The sequence below is a fragment of the Sus scrofa genome, chromosome 8 (genome assembly GCF_000003025.6).
Source record: "Sus scrofa isolate TJ Tabasco breed Duroc chromosome 8, Sscrofa11.1, whole genome shotgun sequence".
Classification (NCBI taxonomy): domain Eukaryota; kingdom Metazoa; phylum Chordata; class Mammalia; order Artiodactyla; family Suidae; genus Sus; species Sus scrofa.
In genome coordinates, this window is record NC_010450.4 from 113,946,632 (window position 1) to 113,969,922 (window position 23,291).

The window sequence follows — 23,291 nt, forward strand, 5'->3', positions numbered from 1 at the left end:
TGGGGTCACCAGGAACTGCATGGTGTCCACTTCCCCTGCCGTCAGGGGCTGTATGCTTCGCCCCTCTGCACACACCTCACGGGCCAAGGGACCTCTACAAAGGGACGGCGAGTAGAAAATGAGACGCGTCAGCACATACAAAATAACTAAAAAATGAACTTTCCCTTGAAGAGTTTTTTAATTGGTTATTACACAGGCTTTTTTCCCAACGTAGAAAAAAAAGCAAAAAAATCTTTGTGTAATACCTTTAATCATAGAACATATGAGCCTATTTCTTCTGCCCATGGCAGCAGGTGCTAACCAGGACTAACCACTCTGTTTGGGACCAAAGATCAAGGAAATACTTAGACAAAGGGACAGAGTCTGAATTCTATTGGCTTGTCTACACTGATGTTTTATTAAATATGTTTCTTACTCTATAATAGCTTGAGATGTTACCAGCTAAGTTTTTGTTTTGTTTGTTTTGTTTTGTTTTTTGCCTTTTTCCAGGGCTTCTCCTGCTGCATATGGAGGTTCCCAGGCTAGGGGATGAATCGGAGATGTAGCTGCCAGACTACACCAGAGCCACAGCCACAGCCACGCGGGATTCCAGCCTCGTCTGCAACCCACACCACAACTCATGGCAACGCCGGATCCCCAACCCACTGAGCAAGGCCAGGGATCAAACCCGCAACCTCACGGTTCCTAGTCGGATTCCTTAACCACTGAGCCACAACGGGAACTCCAACTAAGTTAATTTTTGATTTCCATTAAATACAGAGAAATTGGTAGAAAACTATTATTTGCCAGATAACACTGCCTACAAATAGATGCAATCACACAACTGTTTCTTTTTGGAGTGACAGAGGAATTGGTAGATTAGTCATTTTCTCTTTTCTCTCTGTAACTTAATTGTCTCAGAATTTGAGCTCGGTAGAATCACTGAATTAGGTTCTATACTGTAATGATATTTTCTCCCATTGGAAAGAAGGCGCAAGACAACCAAAGGAAAATGGAGTCCCATAGATTGGCCTGTTGTTCTTACAGGTCCTATCAAGTTTGCTCAGCTGGGAAGAGGGAAAATCTAGCTCACCCTCCATGCCCTGCTCTAGGCAACTGTGCAGTACACAAAGCAAGGCCTGTGTGGTGCTCACTGGGAGGCGGTTACAAAAGCCCAAAGGTGCCTGCTGAACGATTTCATCTGTTCCCCACATGCCAGCCAGCATCTGGCACAGGCTGTGCCTGCTCCAATGAGCTGGAGTTCTTTCCCCAGTACCTGGTCTCAGAGAACTCCAATCTATCCAGGCAGCCCTTACAAAACTGGCCCATTTTGATGAGCTTTCAAGCTGAACACAACAACCACTGTTGTGGCCACCATAGCTTTTATTCTGAAACGTTAGGAGCACTGTCCTATTCCCCCCCTCCAGTCCTTTCTCCCAGAGCACCAGGGATGGGAAATTTCAATGGCGATCAGGCTTTGGGGTGCAGAGTCCCAAGGCGGGTGTGATGCACGGGGAGGGGCAGGGGCTCGAACCGCAAGAACCGTGAAGATATTCGGACCCCATGGTCCCCCAGCAGTTGAGATTAGCCATGATTTTAGTAACTAGCAATATGCTACTTCTCTCTTTGCAACAGTCAACTCCTAACCAGCGCAAGCCTTAACCAGAAAGGGAGAATAAGAGAAAAAAATCAAGACAGGACCATTAATCATCTCACACAGGCCTCTGACTCAAGAGCTTTGAGCCAGCTATTGGCAGAACATCCTGCCCCCAAGCACGAGACCCAGTGCTAAAAGGGCAGTGGGTTCTCTCCAAGCATCCCCACGCGTTTGGCTTTCAGACTGGGGTGCGTGAGCATCCACTCAAGCTCTGCCAGCTGTGCAGTTTCCCACCGGCAGCTGTTACTGCTTCCCTCCTTCATGCATCATCTTTTCCTCCGACACCGGTTAAGCAAGAGCACCTCAGCTGGGGGGCAGTGGGGGGGCAGTGCTCGGGGCTCACAGCCTCTGCTCTGGACTCAGCACCCACCCAACCCCCACCCCAGCCTGACCTGCTACGTCGCAGTCCACGTGGCTCTGCACCCTCCCCTTCTCTTGAACTTTAACATTGAGGCAAAAAGCCTCTGGCAATCTCCCTCCTTGGAAGCAGACAGCAAGACCGCCACTCGGCTCCAGAGTGAGGCTTTCAAGGTTCGGTCCTCCCACCGCCCCCACCAGAAATCTTCATTCGAACACGTCTTCCTCCCCAGGACTGGTTCTGGAGGCCTCTCAGTTTTCTGTCCTCTAAACTAGGTATTTCTAAACCTAGTCGAGTGACAGTTGAGGAGGAGTTCTTATCTAGGCTCTCCCCTCTAACACGGGCTTGCCTGAGAAGGCGCTAGATTTCTCGGGGGTGGGGGGGAACACCCAGGGAGTATAAGAGAAACGAGGCCCGGGACCCACGCCCCACGCAGGACGCCCCACCTTCCTGCACCACGAAGGCCTTGCCGGATCGCCAGCCTTGACAAACTACAATAGCATCAAGTCTCCTTTCTCCTGCTCACACACCGCCGCTTCCCTGATTGCCTTTGTGCTAAGGGAATCTCAGGGCCTTCTCTCCAACGCACTTGCTTTTTTTCTGGGGTCTTCAATCACCCACAGTCCACCGCCCGTACATGAAGCGTAACTTACCTGGGTACCAGCCGCCTCTCCCTCCCAGCTCGCTGGACCGCTTCCTTCCTGCCTGCTTTCCCTCCGGATCAGCCCCGACCGTCGACCGGCACCCAGCACCCTCCCAGGGCTGGGGAAGACCTTCCGGAGCCGCTGCGGGGCGGAGCACTGAGCTCCTGCACCTGCCTTTTCACCCAGGTGGCCCCCTCAGCTTCACTTCCAAGCCTCCTTTGCTAGGCTCATGGGCCTCTTCCCAATCGTCAGCCCCCTCTGCCAGGTGGAAAACATTCACGGCCCTTCTGAAGCCTGTAGGTTCTCGGAACTGTGGTCTCCTTCCAAATGGGGCCCAGCAGAGGCAAGTGGACCCTCAGCCTATTAAGCCGGGGCAGGGAGCTCACAATTGCTATCCATCAGCTCATTTGGTCCCTAGCAATCCTATGGGACAGGCTCCATCATTCTGCCCATTCCACCTGATTTCTCCAGAAGAAAGTAAGCCCCCCGACCCCAGGTTAGCTTACATAGAGGAGCTGAGCACTAAAATCCAAGTCTGTTTAATTCCAGAGCTGATGGCATTAGTCATTTATACCAGTTAATTCTGCAGCAGCTCCAGCTGGCCTTTAAAAAAAAAAAAAAAAAAAACATTGAATAGAATCCGTATCAGTGATGGGATTTTTTTCTGTCTTTCAGGAGTTACAACTTGTTCCGCCATAGAAATAAAAACTGTGGTTATGAAATACTGAGAGCGATTTAAAAAACAGAATTTACACAATGCTTCCATTGTTCAAAGCATTTTTTATTACTATTATGTACCACCAATGCCTGTTTACAGGAAAATTAGTCCCACAAAATTACAGCCACACCTAGTATTTTTGGTAAGATGTAATCAGGTTGAAATGTGAAAGGGATTATAGTAAAGGTGGGACAAGCCAAAAGGTTGTTTCAAATGTGTGAAAAGCATAACTTGCAAACTATGAAAGTGTAATTAGTGTATGTTATATAAGAGTTGACTAATATAGGAGTTCCCATTGTGGCACAGCGGAAACGACTCCAACTAGTATCCATGAGGTTGCGGGTTCCAACCCTGGTCTCGCTCAGTGGGTTAAGGATCTGATGTTGCCGTTGAGATTGGTGTGGGTGGCAGACGTGGCTTGGATCTGGCGTAGCTGTGGCTGTGGGGTAGGCTGGCAGGCGTAGCTCCGATTAGACCCCTAGCCTGGGAACCTCCACATGCCTCGGGTGCAGCCCTAAAAAGCAAAAAAAAAAGTTGACTAATGTATTAATTCTACCCCCTTCCAACAATTCAATGGTTGAGCTCTCAAATAAGCTTCTAAAAGCTGATACGTTAAAGAGTCAGAAACCTTACTATACAACACAACCCAGTGAGGACTCACTTTGTACCACCAGGTTTTGGGCTGCACTTTCTCAGTTCCAAGGTCTGGCCCCGATGCCACACCATTTAACAGTCCTCACGCTGGAAATGCACCTCACAACGGATGCCAAGAAGTTAGCCAACCGCTGGCTCCTGAGAAACTGTTAACAGTTGAATCTTACAGATATTAAAGGGCCACAATTTTTATTTTACAAAGACGTCTTCAGAAGCATGAAAACTAGACGCCATCTGGCTGAACATCACTGAAGCCCAGGTGAGGGCTGTTCAGGGGCTCACGCAGCCCTTGTTAACAAGCTGTTTCATCAAGTGTACGGCTTTCTTCTTCATCTCCAATTTTCGTTTCTATTACAAGAATGAAACTATCACTACGAAGGGAGTCCGGGGGCAGGTGCAGAGCCTCTGCATCTAAAATCTAGTCGTTTCAAGACGTGATTTAACAGCCCTGGTTGCTGGCTGGAGGAGAGACGGGGGAGGTGAGGAGAAAGGGGAGGTGAAGTCGAGCTGACGGCCCCACCTGGACTCGTCCTCCCTCCTCAACAAGAGCAGCCCAACACAGTGGCGCCTGCCCAAGCCCCTGGGGTTCCCGCTGAGGCCGTCCGCAACACAGACCAAGGCAATCCTGACCTGGAAGCGGAGGACCTGGCTGCGGGGGCCCCTCTCCCCACGGAGCCCTGGCCGGGCAGCCGCTGGGCTCCCCCAAGAGCCCAGAAACTGGAGCAGGGCTGAGCGAGCTGCTCTCCACTGCTGTGCCGACGTAGATGAGCATCCTTCCCAGACAGGGCACGGACAGGGGGCCTTTTGAAGATGACAGAAGAATGTCCAGAGGCCAGGGCTTGCGCTTTCTGGTAGATTAAGAAAGAGCATGCGGAGAACCTCAGCCAGAGGAGACGCGGGGAGCCACCTGCAAACCCCAGCAGGCTGACGGTCATGTCACTATTCTCTCTTTCCTGGAACCCAGTGGGCGAGAGAGCCCTCCCATTTCCAGGCTGAGGGCGCACGTCCTACAGGCATTCCAGTCAGAGCACGAGAAGGAAAGGAAGCCCTCTCCGAAGCCCAGGGCTTGTGGTGTCAAAGGTCAGGCACCAGCCTGAGAGTGAGCAGGGGCTGTCAGGCCAGCGTAACCTTAAGTGATGGAAACGGTGGTGGTGTCACAGGTGCTTCCTTTTTCTCGTTAGGAAATGCTTTACAAGAAGAACCTAGAAGTTTCCTAAACCAGGTTCTATATGTGGTAGAAATGTATGTCTGTATTTTCCCATTATGCTAAAGTTAGAGTCAAGTTAAAAAAAAAAAAAAAAAAAGCTCCCTTTTATCCATCATGAAACGGAGGTGGGGGGAAAAAAATCTGCCATTACCACTGTGACCCAGAACACCAAACAAGATACTACTCATTTTGGGGACCGTCCTGTTTGAAAGCCTAGATTTCAAATTTTCAAATTTGCTATTTTGTACTTCATTCTATCATCAAAACTTAGTTCTCATCCTGGCTCTGCTACCGCACTTTTGGTGACCTTGGGCACATCACTTCAGCTCTCTGCTAATGAGGCCACTGGACCTCAGGACTTCTGAGGTCTTTCCAGCTTCAAGATTCTATCTTGGAAGACAATTTCTCAAGCCAATGATTAAAAGAAGCTTATGTTACACTCTTTCTTTTTGTTGCAAAGAAGAAACAGATGTCCCTTTAAAAGGATTTTCTGTGCATGTCTGCTTTCCTGGCAAGAAATGTGCAGGGACAGCTGCAGGCAGGTTGTACATGAACACCTTCCCCAGCATCACCGCTCGGAACTCACAGCCGGCCTGAGGAGAGCGAGCGCAGCTCCTGCCTAAATGACCGACCTTTACTTCTATAACCAGTTCAGCATAGTACGATTTAAAATTACACATTCATGTCAAATGTTCACAGATTTAAAGACTGCATTTTATTAGACTCAAATTGTAGCAATGATTTCTCATGAAAAAAAGAGAGAGATGGACGGACACTATGCAGATTTTGGACGTGAGTGAAACCTCTTCCCACAACCAAGCACATGGGGATATTCCCACTGACCCAGAAGCAGTGTCTTGAGGATGAGTTGAATCGAGACCCGACAGCTGACATCGTACCCAAAACGTGGCGTAAGGCTGGGAGCTGCAGGCAGCGAACATTCTGGTAAAGGCGATGCAGGTGCTGCTCGCACAGCCCTTCAGACACACCATGACGTGTCAGTGGCTTGAGACTCTGCCGTGTGGCAGCAATGAACATGAGATGCTTTCAGGAAGTGTCTTCCCTTTACAAGTGAGTGACTTCAGGCAACGTTACAAAAACGAAGGTTCGGAAGAAATGTTCGTTCCAAGGCACCAAGGGTGTTAAAGCTTTTGGGAAAATACACAGAAATGAACAGACTAAGAGAATTTGTTCTCAATGGAGAAATCTGCTATTACTGTAACTAGTGTAATTAGTTCAGATAGATTACAATCAAAATGCACACTGAACAGATCATGCTGTGTGGGGAACGTCTGGCCAAAGAGCATTCCCGAGGGCACTTGGGGAGCTGCTGGTATGTGCTTACGGGGCTTCCTCTAGGAGCCAGAGAAGCTGCGCCTCATTTGTATTTGTAAAATCCTTCTCCAGTCTTCTTGCCAAACTTATTCTCCGCTACCAGCTTATTCATGGCTGGGCTGGGCTGAAACAGGGGGTTCTGTGAATCCATTTCATGCCACCCTGAGAGGAGAGAAAAGCTTAGGATGAAGTGCTGGGCTTATGTTACATCTCAGCATTCCTGGGGCAGGTCTGGAGGCAGAGCTTGAGGAGAACCGTCCCTACCCCGAGGCGGGAGGGTCCCACGGGCCTGGAGCCACTCAGGCCAAAAGGACAGAGACAAAGGGCAAGCTGAGCATGAGCTCTAATGCATCACTCCAGGCCCCTCAACCACGGCCCCCTGTTCATCCAGTTCCTTCCTGGAAATTGCTGCTGCGAAAGGTCTAAGAACATGAACAGAACGCATTAATCTCCTGGCCGGACCCTCTCAGTGGGCACAGTGAAAGGATTTTCAGGCATATTAACATTCTGAATCTGCTGCCACTGCTATCTGCACCCTCATAAAACTGCAAAATTCACACTTGAACTAGAACCCTCCATCCTCCTCACATAAGCATTCTTTGTGAAACTTGGTAGCACAAGCTACATTCAACTTCAGTAATCCAATTTTAGGAATTATTTTAACCTGTCTTCAGAGCCACTACAGTCACATGAATAAACTTTTCCAAATGGTTGTGTATCCTGAATGCAATGGAGGTTACACAAATGAGCATATGTGACAGAATGACAATGCCAAGTTCCTGGTTCCCGTATAGGATAGAACCATTGGGAGAAACTGGGTAAAGGGTATACACAGGCCCCGCCAGGGCCACATTTGAAACTTCCTGTAAATGTAGAGTAATTTCAAAATGAAAAGTTAAAAAAGTTATCCTACGAGGAGACTAGGAAGTCACGTTTTTTTTCCTCCTAGCATTTATTAATTGAGTAATAAGGCTGATGGGGCAGGACTCAGGAGGGTCTGCTAAGATTCCTTCTAATCTCTGGTTTAAATAGGCATTATAATTTCATTCAGTTGGGCAAGACTACCTCAACTCAATTAAAGACAGAGAAATTCCAGTTCTTACCATCTATGATGAACTTGGTAGTATCCAGTCCAACATAATCGAGAAGTTCAAATGGGCCCATGGGGTACCCAGCACCCAGCTTCATAGCAGTATCAATGTCTTCCTTGGATGCGTCACCTGAGCAGAAGAGGGCAGCACTGAGTCACCACCACCTTTCCCACAATTCTCCCTGAATTACTAGAATTTTACATATTTGCACATTCCAAAAACATCCGAGAGTTCCCGTTGTGGCGCAGTGGAAATGAATTCAACTAGGAACCATGAGGTTGCAGGTTCGATGCCTGGCCCCACTCAGTGGGTTAAGGATCTGGCACTGCTGTGAACTGTGGTGTAGGGTGCAGATGTGGCTGTGGCTGTGGTGCAGGCTGGCAGCTGTAGCCCTGATGAGACCCTTAGCCTGGGAACCTCCATATACTGTGGGTGCAGCCCTAAAAAAGCAAAAACAACAACAGAAAAAACCATCTGGAGTCAGGATTTCTGGCTTGGGTAAGATTTTTCTCAGAGGTACATGCCAAAGAGGGTCACATGACTCAGGAAGTTACTCTGTGAGGTAAATTCTAGAGCACTGCTACCTTGTTCAAGAAGAGGGAAGGCCCCAATGGCCTGGAAGTATAGTTACTTTCTAATAGACTGGGATTCTCCAACTCTGGAATAAACTTACTAAAATATCCTTTGAAGCTAGAGTATATTTTTACTGATAAATGGACTTTAAAAAAAAAACACTAATAAGCTTTACCTTTTTCTATGTATTGTATGCATATTTTCTTTTACTAGCTTTCTTCATTTTATGAGTAATGAGTATTCCTCTGGACCTACAGTCAAGACAATGTTTAAAGAAAAGCCCAAAACTGATTTAGAATTGCCATGCAAGTTTGTAAGTGTGTCGAGGAGACTCAGACAAGGACCAACGTGCCTCTTCCCTGGAATTTTATCTTTCACGCATCACCCTTGGTCTTTACAAACAACCCATCCCCTTTCTCCAAAATAAGGAACTGGAATAGCCTGTATCAAGTGTCTGTCTAGAATTTTGTTCCAAAGCATAAATAAATGGTCAATTATGGCATGCTAAATAAAGGGGGAAAATGATCAAATATTCAAAAGAGAATTTAATACTTAAGTATTTCAGATTGTGAGGCACAAAGAACAAAAACCACTTAAACATCCATACAGACACTTTTTTTTGTAATGGCCACACCTGCGGCATATGAAAGTTCCTGGGCCAGGGACTGAATCTGATCCTTTAACCCACTGCACTGGGCTGGGGATCAAACCAGCACCTCCTCAGTGACATGATCTGCTGCAATCGGATTCTTAACCCACTGTGCCACAGCGAGAACTCCAAGACTCTATTTTTAAAAGCACAGGAAGTACTAAAGTAGTAGCAAAGGATTTCGAGGCAGTTCAAGGTTATTAAAATACCAACCAATTACTTCTTAGGAGTGGCGTTACCAGTACTCTACTGATCAGTCACCCAGAGGATTCCTGAGAATCATGATTTGAGTTTCAGACCAGAGGAAAGCAAAAATGATCACATACACGTTCACCTTCTCAGGTGACATCATTTACTCATTCGACTTGTATGTGCGTCTGTTGTGTACAAGGCACCGGACACTTGGAATGAGACAAAGAAAAACAAGACAAGCATCAGGTGTTCATGATCTCACGGTAGTATTCACATGTGAAAACCCAAAACTTCACCAAAACAGGCGCTGAAGATTCATGAAGATTCACACAGCTGGGTGGGAAAAGATGGAGAGATTTACTCACACTGCCATGACTTCATCAAAACCACCACTCAGGCCCGAGTCCTGACAGTCCTGAAGAGAATCCAAAGGGAAGAACGGGCAGTGAAGGGCATTCCAGGCAGTGGGAACAGAATGTGCAAAGGCAAGAATGAGAACAAACATGGCAGCTGATAAGTGGATTCTGCTGAGAGGATTTCATTAGACTCTGAAGCTTCTACGATGGGTAGGGCCAGAAGGCTGGAAGGACAGCCTAGCATGCTCCTCTGGCTCAGCTCCTCTGCTCTCTGCACTGCTATCCTGTCAACACCGGCAGGCCTGTGCTCAGGTGTCACCCTGCCAGAGCCTCACCTCCCCCCACCCCCCCGCATGTAAACTAGCAACTGTCAGGACTCCCGGCGAGGACTCCTGCCAGCCCCTAGAATTTTTTTATCCTTCTTGGGAATTAGTGGTCACAACCTAAGATGTTATCTGTTGGTTCATGTCTCTCCTCATTAGAATACAGGCTCCCTGAGGACGGAAATCTCGTAACAGAATGGTTCCAACTGGCCTAAAGCCATTTCAGCAAATCAATATGCAAGACAGACAACAAACCCAAGAGTCAAGACTGTAATTTCAGATTCAGAGACTTACTTGACTATTTTACTTTGAAAGACAGTATGAAGACACAGCATATCAGGGGAGAAAGTCTGAACAGTTTTACAAAGTCAGCACAATTCTAAAAATTCTGTTCTGAGTAACACAGAGCAAGAGGCAAAGAGAAGACACAGATTGGTGTGCCGAGTGGGAGTTAAACATGATTTTAGGCCACTAAGTCCTAACCTTTAAACACTTCATTCAAATCTGATACCTTCTCCAAAGAAAAGGTACATAAACACAGAATTCTGCATCAACCTTAGGAGGCCCCTCCCCAGCTAAGAGCCCCTAACTCTATATAACATAGAATAATAGTGTCCTCCAAGAACTCCCAGCTCTTCCGCAGGCCCCAGAACCTGGGATCTGCCCAATCGGCTTCTTTTGCTGGCTCATCAGCACCACCTACTGACCAGTCTTGGCATTACAAACACACCATGGTCACAGCAACAAGGATGACAGCCACAGTGCAGCCACCGTTCCTTTATTCATCACCAGCTACTAATGCCTGTCCTCCAAGAGCACTCGGGGGATGGATGGGAAGGTGAGGAAAACAGGACCGCAGGAGAAGAAAGACGCCACACGACAGAGAAGAGAGTGGCGCATGCCCTGTGGGAGAACACAGCTGTCCGTGAGCTTGGAGCACTGAGGGCTTGGCAGGGCCCTGTGAGAAAGGCAGGGGTTAAGGTGTGGGGCGATGACAGCAGGGCAGATGGTGAGGACAGAGAAGGCTCCCTGGTGAGGGAGGCTACAACGGAACCACTACACGTGTCTTGGGCAGCGGAGGGACAGTGTGAGCAGGATGTCGCATGGTGACTGGGGAACAGGCCTGTGACGCTCCCAGGGTGTCGCCTGAAAAGAGCTGACCGTGAGGCCCCACCACGCTCCCAGAAGTGACCCTGTCAGAGTGCCATCTGACTGGGGCAGTTATCTGCTACAGGGGCCAGTCTGGGCAAAGGTCTGTAGAGAAAGCCTGGCCCCCCAGGGATGCGGGTGACCGATGCTCTCGCCCCAATCAGGTCTGGGTTATAGCAGGAATGATGGACACAGGGGAAGAAGGCCTGACACAGAAGCCAAGTGTTCCCAGCACCAGAGCAGGGGTGACCCCATGGGCGCAGGGCAGAGGCAGCACTGGGGGCCTGTCCCAGGAGGCCAAGTGGACAATGACGGTGATGCACCCCACACATCTTCTGATGAGTCTCCACCACTCAAAGCAGCGTACTGCCAACCTGCCTGTGTGGTACAGTCACCCCGGGTCTATCAAAAGTGATTGTTATGGACCCCCAATTTTTTTCCCCCTTAAAAAAATTTTTTATAGTTGATTTACAGTGTTCTGTCATAAATGAACCTATCTACAGAAAAGAAACAAACTGGAGTTCCCATCATGGCTCAGCAGCAGTGAACCGACTAGTATCCATGAGGATGTGGGTTTGATCCCTGGCCTCGCTCACTGGGTCAGGGATCCAGCATTGCTGTGAGCTGTGGTGTAGGTCACAGACATGTCTTGGCTCTCTTGTTGCTATGGCTGTGGTTTAGATAGGCAGCTGTAGCTCTGATTTGACCCTCTGCCTGGGAACTTCCATATGCCGCATGCGCAGCCCTAAAAAGACAAAAAAAAAAAAAAAAAAAAAAAAAAACAGAAGAAAAAAAGAAAAACTCACAGACATGGAGAAGACTTGTGGTTGCCAAGATGCAGGGTGAGGGAGTGGGAGGGACTGGGAGTTTGGGGTTAGTAGATAGGCCCTAAATCCTTATGCTAAAACCCTACCCCTCAGGGCAATGGTATAAAGAAGTGTATGGGAGGAATGAGAACTAGATGGGTCACTAGGGTGGAGGCCCCATGACTGGGATCAGAGCTCTTCTGGGAGCCTAAGAGAGCCTGTGTCCCCTCTCTGCTCTGCAGCATGTGAGGACACAAAAAGTCGGCAGTCTGCAACCAAAGAGGGCTCTTGCCAGAACCCGACCACACTTGGCCCCCGATCTTGGACTTTAGCCTGCAGAGCTGTGAGAAATAAATTTCTGTCATTTATATGCCACCCAGTCTATACTGTTATTTTGCTGTAACAGCCCAAGCTGACCCAGGCAGTGCTGCACAGAGAAGTTCTCCCAGTGGGCTTGGAAAGGGCTGGGCCAAACAGGGTTTTCCTGGCATGACTCCCCCTCCTGGATGGTGGGGCTGCCCAGCTGTACGGGGCCAGGCATAGCTGCACGGTCTCCTCACCCTCCTGGTCCACAGGATACCCGAGGGCGCCAGCACGGGGAAGACTTGAGGTAACGTGAACTCCTCTGCTGCCTGAGGGAGCCTCACTAAAAGGAGGCTGACAGGTGCAGGGAGACTGGGATGACAGGGACGAATCAAAAGTGACAACGAAGAGAAACAGCGGCCAGGAGAGAGATGACCCCAAGTGGCTTCAACTGCTGTGTAGCACTGGGAACTGTATCTGGTCGCCTGTGATGGAGCATGATAGTATGAGAAAATGTATACAGAGCACCTTTTTCTAGGGCCGCACCCATGGTATATGGAGGGTCCCAGGCTAGGGGTCTAATCGGAGCTACAGCTGCCGGCCTACGCCAGAGCCACAGCAACGCCAGATCCAAGCCACATCTAACTGGGTCATCTTGCTGTACAGCAGAAAATTGACAGGTGGAGTTCCTGTCGTGGCTCAGTGGTTAACAAATCTGACTAGGATCCAAGAGGTTGCAGGTTCGATCCCTGGCCTCAATCAGTGGCTTAAGGATCTGGTGTTGCTGTGAGCTGTGTACAGGTTGCAGAGGCGGCTCAGATCTGGCGTTGCTGTGGCTGCGGTATAAGCCAGCAGCTGTAGCTCTGATTCAACCTCTAGCCTGAGAACCTCCATATGCCACAGATGCAGCCCTAGAAAAGGCCAAAAGAAGAAAAAAAGGAAAATTGACAGGATACTGTAAACCAGCTATAATGGAAAAAAGTAAAAATCATTTAAAATAAAAGAAAAAAGAAAAAAACCTGGCTTCAAGTCTCAAAGCAGGATGAATACAGTTGGGCCAGCTACTCAGGCTGGCGACGGGGTGCAAGGCGTGCATGTGAGCACCCGTGTGATGGCTCAAATGGCTCAACGAGGGCAGAGCTTGAGGTGGCAGAAAGGGCACAGTGAGGAGCTGGAGGTGTGACCCAGGAGTCCAGACCAGAGTGTGGCTTCCTAAGAAACAGCCCCCCCCACCCCCCAATGCCCCTGGCCTGCACACAACACCCAGCGCCTCCAGAAGCACAGGCTCCAGCTCACAGGGCCTGAGAACACTGAGCGGACAGAGGCAGAGGGACCAGCGACAGCAGAGTGGAGAGGACGGCGCCAAGGGCAAACTAAGAGCACGTCCCCGGGGGGCAGATCCCCTTCCCGGTGGCCAGTGACCGTGAGGCTCACAGGGACTCCATCTGTTTAGAAAGGGACCACTGCTGGTAGGGGGAGAGCAAAAGACAAGGAAACAGCTTTCAACTTAAAGCCAGAGACATGGTGCAGGTGAAAATGTATCAAAGCGACAGTGTGTTTCAGTGAGAAGAAACACCACTAAGAGGTGGATCACCCGCGCGCTCTATTCTAAAGCATTACGTTAAAAAAACCCTGCCTTTCAAAGTAGGGCAAAACGCTTCACGCCTCTTTGAGGAGTAATTAGGCATATTTGTTGATAGATAAACAGAGAAGTGATGGTTTGATCTTGGAGCAAAAGTGAGGCAAATGCCTCCATAAAACACAGAGGAAAGTTTTAATATTTAAAGCAGATTTTGAGGAAGCAAATATGCTTTCATCTCTCTGGAAGAGCTGGTATAAATGTTTTGTTTCAAAAATGACATTCTCAGGAGTCAGCGTGTGTGAATGTAGTAATTGAAAACAATTACACTTGCTTTTCATCCAGTCCTATTAAGGCCTGTGTGCCTCTGAAGCAGATATGACAGTTACCTTTCCAGAACCGAGGCAGGGAAGGCAGGCAGGAGGATACCTGACATTGGATGACCCTGGACCATGTCCCAAGACTTACATTTCTACAACAGGGAGAAGTCATTCTTTGTCAGTCGAAAGTATTAAGGAAAAAACACCGTGACCATTCTTTTCTTTTTTTGGCCATGGCATGCAGCAGCTCGATGTGGGATCGTAGTTCCCAGACCAGGGACTGAACCTGGGCAGCAGTGGTGGAAGCGCTGAATTCTAACCACTAGACCACCAGGGAGCTCCCCTAGACCTTTATTAAGGTTAGGAAAAATGGCATCATGCAGTCAGGACGCACGGGGCTATGAGAAACTGTCCCCGCCAGTCCCTGTCACAAACAGACTCGTTACTTCCCATCTCCTGTCACAAGTTCGGCACCTGAGGTAATTTAAAGGTTCCCTAGCCCAGTGATTTGTACTACAGCAGCAGCAGCAGCAGCAGCAGCACCTGAAGCAATAAACCTTTTCACAAGAGATCCAGAATTTAAATCCGTGTGTCGACTGTTCTGGCTGGGACTGGGTGGAGGGCCCCAGAGCCTCCTCAGAGGCCTCATGGGGATTCCAGGGGGCCCTGGGAACACAGTGACAAAGGTACCGGGGGGCCCAGGGCCAGGCTGACTGACACAGCCAGTAGCTCCTTCCCTACCCCGCACGGCTCAGCCCTGCCCACGGACCCGCGGGAGAACTCCTCCCTGGGAGCAGGGCCAGGGCCAAGAGCTGCAGCTCCCGGCCTGTGGCAGGACAGCTACCTCGTTCGTACAGCCTGACTGCTTCTATGAGGTACGGCACCAGGAGACGGTTCACGATAAACCCAGGAGTGTCCTGTCAGAGGAGAGAGAAAAATAAAAGACAAGTGAATTTTCACTGAACGTTATCTTTGGTGAAGTCACCTATCACTCTCTCTCACAAGGATCACCCGCATTTATCAAGCTATAAGTTTCCAAACACGTTTTGAAGTACCAGCACTGCCTACGACCTCTGTATTACATGACAACTCACCCAACCAAGACAGCAGCCCAGAACCCCCACTGCACAGACCCTGACACAAAGGATCAAGGCAGAGGCATCACGAGGAGCACAGGCCTGAGGGCAGGCAGAGCTGGGCTCAAAATCTCCTACTCTCTGACCCTGTGTCATTCTGAAGCTCAGTTTCATCACCTCTGAAATGGGAGAAGTCAGTCTACCTCCCAAGTTGCGAAGATAAGTCAGGAAATGCCTAAAATGCTCTGCAGATAGCCCTCCCCACAAATGGTAGTCCCTGCCCTCCTCTCCTGACCTGCGTCCGTCTCAGGAGTCTAGAAAAAATAACACTCTGTCTTCCACACGCCCCATGCCGGTAGGGATTTCCTCAGGCTCCAGCACACAGGATGGCTGAGGTGGGGACAGGTGCCGGGACAAGCAAGCCGATCTCGACAGACCCGTGGCCTTTCACAGCTCACCACCCAAGCCCCTCTACCCTGCTGACTCCCTGCACTGCACCCCCTTCCATCATTTCCCGCTTCCTCAAAACACTTAAGCATCTCTCTGGAGACTTCATGTAGGATCTGGGCGCTACCCACTGGTATCTTCTGGAAGCTTGTGGGCTAAGCTGGGTTGGCAACTTTTCGGCAGTATTTATGTGAAGCTGATTTCCATTTATTAAGTAAATGGAGCCCTCTCTCTCTCTTTTTTTCCCATAGATGCACCTTTTGTCTTTATTTCTTTTTTCTTTTTTATGGCCCTACTTGCAGCGTATGGAAGTTCTGGGGCCAGGGGTCAACTGGAGCTGCAGCTGCCGGCCTATGCCACAGCCACAGAAACACAACCTACCGCAGCTATGGCAATGCCAGATCCTTAACCCGCTGAGTGAGGCCAGGGATTGAACCCACGTCCTCACGGACACTATGTTAGGATCTTGACCCACTGAGTCACAGTGGGAACTCCAGAGCCTCTCTTTTAACAAAAGACTGTGATTGCCTCGCAGGGAGAAATCCTTACCCTGGCCCCAGGTCTTGTGTTCTGTTTCTAGCGCACGCTAGGCCCTCCATAAACATCTGAATTCAAGACAACCAGGCTCCTGCGTTACTCCTCCAGTTCACCTGACTGCTTACTGTACCACAGGCTGTGTGTCTCCCTTCACTCTGGATGAGCCGGCAGTACCCTTATGCATCTCCCAGGAGTATAGAGATGAATAAGAGTTTTATCAGTTTAATCAAGACTGTATGACTGTAACAATGTCGATTTTATAACAAAAACACTTTTTAACATCCAAAAGTTATTAGAGAAATTCAGGATAGTGTAGGGTACCCGAGTACACAAAGCTCACCATGTATAAGGTTGGAGATCAGAAAGCAGCCTGGGAAAAATATTTCCTTCAATTATAATATCTGGAGTTTTTATAGAGAGTGAGTTAATACCATTTGCATAAAGAGCTCAGAGAACTCAATAAGGAAAAAGTGCTAAAACTCGCAAAATATTTAAACTCATGAGTGATTAGAGAAATATTCATCAGAACAAAAGAGCACGCTGCCAGTAAGATCACTGGCAAGAGGCTTTTCCCCACTATAATACTCCATATGCTGCTGAGACAGATGTGGAGACAGATGCTCTTCATAATACTAGTGAAATGTAAAGAGACACTGTTCTTTAATAAAAAAATTCACTTTACATAATCAGACAAGTTTCATTTTTCATATGCACTTGTTTGTTAAATACTTTACTTACTGTACTTACTATATGACAGGTATCGTTCTAAATGCTTCACAAATATTAACCCATTTATTCCTCCTAATGACACCATGAGGTGAGTACTCTTACCTCTGAGGCATAGTGAGGCTCAGCCACTTGCCCAAGTTACACAGCTACTAAGTGCCAGAGCCAGGATTTGAACCCAGGGAGGCTGGCTCCAGAGTCCATGGGCTTAAAACCCTTTCACAGCACACTCTCCCCCTGAAGTCTTGTGCTGAAGAAAGGCGTACGGCAGGCGCAGGAATGTAATTCCTGTGTTGAGTGCTGGTAAACTACAATCCTGCAGACCAAATCCAGCCCAGTGCGCAAGCATCCCCACAGGCACGGCCCATGCAGCTTTTCATCACAGCAGCAAAACTCAGGAACTGCAACAGAGACCCTAAGCTCTGAAGTGTTACTATCTGGCCCTTGACAGAAAAGTCGGCTGGCCTTTGTTCTATGTGGCTCCCTGAAAAACTGACCCTGAAAGACTCCCCAAAAGCCTTGTATCACCTACAGAGTTCCGCCATGACCTAATGAGGGCAATGTTATGAGACAGAGTTCCCAGGCCTGCATCTGCCGTGGTCACTCTGCGGGAAGAAGGGATTATCACTCTCCGTTAATTAATGACTGCGCTGCTCCAGAGCATCCTTGGCTGTTCCCACCTCCATGTCCACACCTGGCTTCCGACGTCCTTTCTAACACAATGACTGCTCTCTGCCATGAACAAAGCATAAACTGATAAGAAAGTGCAACCATACACTCTGGTTATTAATATGATTTTTTGAATCCAGGCGATTCAAAACCATAAAGCTGAAAAAAAAAAAAAAAAAAAAAGAGTGTTAAGAAATCAGACTCCCAGAGTTCCTGTTGTGGCTCAGTGGTTAATGAATCTGACTAGGAACCATGAGGTTGAGGGTTCAATCCCTGGCCTTGCTCAGTGGGTTAAGGATCCGGCATTGGTGTGAGCTGTGGTATAGGTCATAGATGCGGCTCGGATCCCGTGTTGCTGTGGTAGGGCCAGCGGCTATAGCTTCAATTCGCCCCCTAGCCTGGGAACCTCCATATGCCACAGGAGTGGCCCAAGAAATGGCAAAAAGACAAAAAAAAAAAAAAAAAAAAAAGAAATGAGACTCCCAAGTATAACAACAGTCCTGGACTGAGGGACAGGTACCTAAAGTCTGTTTTCTTTCACTCTTGGGATCCACAATGACACATGACTTATCTGGATGATGCGTAAACAATTTTAGTTTCATGGGTTAATATTGTGAGTTCAAACTTGAGACTATTTTAGAAAGCAGAAGATTGCTATGAGAAGAACCACAATGATAAATATATATATTTTTCCTTTAGGGTCACACCTGCAGCAATGTGGAAGTTCCCAGGCTACGGGGTCACATCAGAGCTATAGCTGCCGGCCTATACCACAGCCACAGCAATGCGGGATCTGAGCCACGTCTGCGACCTACACCACACCTCACGGCAATGCCAGATCCCCGACCCACTGAACAAGGCCAGGGTCAAACCTGCATCCTCATGGATACTAGTCGGATTCGTTTCCGCTACTCCAGAGAGAACAATGATATTATTTAATAGATTATGTTCGGCTAGAACAATGATATTATTTAAAAGGTGATGGTCAGCCAGCAATTCCATTTCTGGGCATATTATCTGAAAAAACCAAAAACAGTAATTTGAAAAGACACACGCACCCCAACGTTCACAGCAGTGCTTTTTACCATAGCCAAGACATGGAAACACCTAAGTGCCCATCAACTGATGAACATATAAAGAAGGTGTGGTATACAAACACACACACAGGAATACTACTCAGCCATAAATTTGGCTATTTGCAGCAACTTGGATGGACTCTAAAGAGTATTATGGTTAATGAAATAAGGCAGACGGAACAATAACAACAACAAAAAGACAAAAAAGACAAAAAAAAAAAAAAAAAAAAAGGAGTTCCCGTCGTGGCGCAGTGGTTAACGAATCCGACTAGGAACCATGAAGTTGCGGGTTCGATCCCTGCCCTTGCTCAGTGGGTTAACGATCCGGCGTTGCCGTGAGCTGTGGTGTAGGTTGCAGACGCGGCTCGGATCCCGCGTTGCTGTGGCTCTGGCGTAGGCCGGTGGCTACAGCTCCGATTAGACCCCTAGCCTGGGAACCTCCATATGCCGCGGGAGCGGCCCAAGAACCAAGAGATAGCAACAATAACAACAACAAAAAGACAAAAAAGACAAAAAAAAAAAAAAAAAAAGAAATAAGGCAGACGGGGAAAACAAATACTGTACAAAATCACATACACATGGAATCCAAAAATACAAAAAGTTAGTGAGCATAATAAAAAAAAAAAAAAGAAAGAAAAAGAAAAAGAAACAGGAGTTCCCTGGTAGCACATTGGATTAAGGATCCAGTGTTGTCGCTGCTATGACGAGGGTTCAGTCCCTGGACTGGGAACTTTCACGTGCTATGTGCACAGCCACCCCCCTTCCCCCCCAAAAAGGCAGACTCACAGATTTAGAGAACGAACTTGTAGTTACTGGTTACTGGTGGGCAGGGAGGAAGGGGCACCACAGCAATGGGGGAGTGGGAGGTACAAACTACTGGCTGTAAGACAGGCCCAGGGAGGTACTGTGCCACACGGAGAACAAGCCAATAGCCAATATTTTGTAAAAACTGTCTAGAGAGGCTAAACTTTCAAACCGTATTAAAAATTTTTTAAATAAATTAAACACTAAAAAATAAACTACAGGCATTCCCATCGTAGCTCAGTGGGCTAAGAACCTGACATTGTCTCTGTGAGGATGCAGTTTGAGTCCTGGCCTCCTTCACTGGTTAAGGATCCAGGCTGCCACAAACTGCAGCATAAGTTGCAGGTGCGGCTCAGATCTGGCATTGCTGTGGCTGTGGTGTAGGCCTCGGCTGCAGCTCCAATTCAACTCCTAGCCCAGGAACTTCCACACGCCGTGGGTACAGCTCAAAAAGAAAAAGAAAGAAAGAAAGAAAAATAAATGTAAAAAATAAAAAAGACTATAGTAAAAAGTAGATGACATATTTATAAACATTTGTAATGGCATTTTGTGATACAAATGTCCTTTTAGAAAAACTGCCAAAGCATGCAGAAATGTAGCCCTAAGTTTGGGGGGAACTAAAGAGAAACTACAGCAAACACAGAGACTGAAAACAATCAAACGAAGCAGAAGATAACAACTGGGATGATTTTACATTTAATCACCAGGCGTCTTAAGAAAGGGGATGCCTTTCCATTCGACTGAGTTTCTTATCGAAAACCAAAGCAACGAAGCAGCTTCCTGAATGCTACCTTGGACAGGGCCGGCTCGGCCTCTCTCTCACCACTTGCCTAACCACCTGCAGTGTTCTTTCCAAAAGGGAAGTCCTACTTTTCGGTTCAGGAATGCACGTACCACCAGGCAGTGCCTGACACCCAGGGTCCTGGCTCCCCAGGGCCCAGAAGAAGCCGAAAGCTGATGGGGTAACATAAACCATTTACAGAAACACAGCTGATCATCAAGGGACAAAAGCCAAGACCCAGAGAGAAGTCCGAGTTTTCAATTTAACATGGTGGCTCCCTTCAGCCCTCACACCATCTGCCCGACGGCCCTGGGCACGGCTTAGGAACCTGCTTTCCCTGGTAGGTGCACAGCCGGCTCTTTGCAGCCTGCGGACAGGCCTGTGGTAAAGGTCCTACCACGGAAGAATTCTACCTGGGGTAAGTCGGGTTCCGTGGAAAACCACCCTCTTACTAAGCTACCTATACCTACCTTGCAAGAAACAGGATGCTTTCCCAGGGTTTTGCTGAAGTCTACCAGAGATTCCAATGTCTTCTGGCTGGTCATTGGTGTTTTGACGACCTGGAAATGCAAAGCGGAGAAGAATTCTAACCAAAAGTCAGCAAACAAATTCAATAGTACATTTCAAGGACCTACTTATCAAACGTTGCCACACAGACAACAGAACGCACAGAAACAGGCTTATTAAATATAAGTGTGTGTGTATGTGTATAGGAGAGTCCTAGAGGCTTTGTCACTGAGAGAGACCTGAGCTCAAATCCCAGTCATACACTTACTGGCTCTGTGTCCCCAAAATGTTTCTTGAAATTGAGACATGACACTGAAGTCACTCTACCAACCTCAAGGAGTTGAGGTGAGAATGGAATTAGATCAGGAGGTAAAGCATATAAGGGCAGCTCTCAGGAGGACTGAAGTGAACAGTAAATGCTGGCTTTTATTAGGGTTTTACGTGCTCTTGCTAATTATTTCAGAGAGGTAACTGGGAGTTTACTGGAGTATAACGATTGCCCTTAAAGTACTCTGCGTGGAGCCCCGCCTTCTCCTGGCATATACACAAGGAAAATGGAGTGATGCGTCCGGGTCACCAAGGTCTCGTGGACGCTGAGGTGAGGAAGCCTGTCGTTACCCCACCCTCTCCCACACAGACGCCCCAAAGCCCAATGGCTCCCTCTGCCTCACAACAGGCTCAGCCCAGAGGAAGGCTTTCGTTTCCAGCAAACAGGGGCCCATGGCTGGCCTGCCACCTGCCAGGCACCTGGGGAAGGCTCTGCGCTGCCTTCCTGACCTTCTCCATGGGGCGCAGGGCAAGAGCATGACTGCGACCCTGCTCACAGTGGCTGCTGGGACCTGCAGGGGTTGGCACCCAGCGCCATACCCACCAGTCCGCTCTCGGCAGAGACGTCTCCTGTCGAGAATTAGATTTCAGCAAATGGAGAGAGACCTAGGTGAATTTACACTTAAAACACACACACACACGCAATTTAAAGGCCAGTTAAGGGACTTCAATAGGAGTCAAAGCAAAAAGGCTTGGCTTCTACGTCAGACCCTTTAGATGAGCCTCGGCGAGTCGAATCAGCCCTCCATGCCTCGTCTCTCTTCTAGGAAAAGGGGATGATGCTCTCTGACACATCCTGCCTCTTTTAAGACGGCTGTGCGGTGTAATGAGCTAGTGTCTGTACAGGATGAGAATCACTATCATCCGTGTTTTAATGTGACCACAGCTTGGGGTGTGCTGGTATATTACGGCACTAAAAGAAGTAAATGAGTGGAAACAGAATAAAGCACCATGAAGCTGGGGATGAGGAATGGAATGAAATGGGCCAGAAACTGCTCTGCAGGTATCACAAATCAAACTGCAGTCCGAGAATTATTCCAAAGCAGGTGTAAAATCCCCTCCATCAGAACCATATAGACTGAGTTAGGTAGGACAAGGGCTGCTGATGACGGAGTTTTAAAAAAATCTGTTGGTTTAAAGGCGTCAATAATAAAGGCTTTTTGATATAGGAGGGGTGCATATTTAATGATTCGCTCCAGAAACAGCAATGTGCTACAGATATTCTCTTCCATCACAGAGTCTGAAAAAATATGCATATATGTGGACTGGGCTCCCAAGGAGAGGAACCACTCAACTTACAGCTCATTTCAGGGCTCACCACCGGGGACTCATAAGCAAATGCTCAAGTTAAAGAATATAAGGTGCATAAAGAACAGCACTTTCAGGGAACATTTTCTAGAAAAGGTTAACATTTGCCAAGCATCAACTGTTAACAATCAATGTGCCATATCTCCAAAGACAGAGATGGGCACTATCAGACAAATACAGTTGAAAAGAGCTTTCGAGTTTGAAGTAAATCTATAAAATGTGTCTTCACCTTCAAAAGACACACGTACATGAGAGAGTAACCTAAAAAGTAATTAGTCCCTATGTACTGAAATGCTGAAAATTCCTTCCTACTTCTTTGCTCTTTCCTGCATAAGGACAAATGTAGTTTCTTCTATTCCCTGCACCCCTCCCTTTCACTCCTCGACTTTTTCAAAAACAGCCTTGGGGACTGGCAGTAAACTGGAAGGAATGACGGAGCAATGTTAGTGAAACAAACTTCCTATGGCAAGAGCTGGCCTTGAGAGAAAACTCTAAGAAAAGCTCTAAGAAAATGTAGTCATCCTTGTAAAAAATAAATAAAAGGAGTTCCCGTTGTGGTGCAGTGGAAATGAATCTGACTAGGAACCATGAGGGTGCAGGTTCGATCCCTGGCCTCGCTCAGTGGGTTAAGCATCTGGCGTAGCCATAAGCTGTGATGTAGGTTGGATCTGGCGTTGCTGTGGCTGTGGCATAAGCCGGCAGCTGTAGCTTCGATTCGACCGCTAGCCTGGGAACCTCCTTATGCCGTAGGTGCGGCTCTAAAAAGCAAAAAAAGAAGAAACTGTAGTCATCCTTAAACTAGATGCTAATGCTTATGTTGGGGGCAGGGGTGGGGGCACAAGGAGAGGTGGAGGAAGTGAGGGGATAAGGGAGGGAAAGGGGCCTGGAGGAGGAGAAGGCAGCAGTGGAGAAACAGATCCCCACACCCTCCCAGGGAGCCTCAGGCAGTCTCCAAAGGTCCGCCTGGTTCCACGTCCCCCACACTTCACACGGCAATAACTCCTCAACCTCACAACAAATGCTACTTTACTAGCAGCTGCTCCTCGGACCCTGTAATTAGCCCCCCTATAAAAGGCAAGCCGTCATATTTCAGGTGCAAACCGTCTACTGTGACTCCATCTCCCTCGTACATACCCAAGT

General features: G+C 48.1%; 1 protein-coding gene across 1 annotated transcript in view; it reads right to left on the bottom strand.

Moving 5' to 3' along the window:
- The window catches only part of HADH (hydroxyacyl-CoA dehydrogenase), a gene marked incomplete at its 3' end in the record, with an annotated part of 52,950 nt that continues 35,588 nt past the window's right edge, over window positions 5,930-23,291 (bottom strand). The window contains 4 exon segments of the mRNA NM_214331.1: window positions 5,930-6,714; window positions 7,656-7,772; window positions 14,738-14,810; window positions 20,480-20,569. Of these exon segments, the coding sequence (NP_999496.1) occupies window positions 6,596-6,714; window positions 7,656-7,772; window positions 14,738-14,810; window positions 20,480-20,569 (399 nt within the window).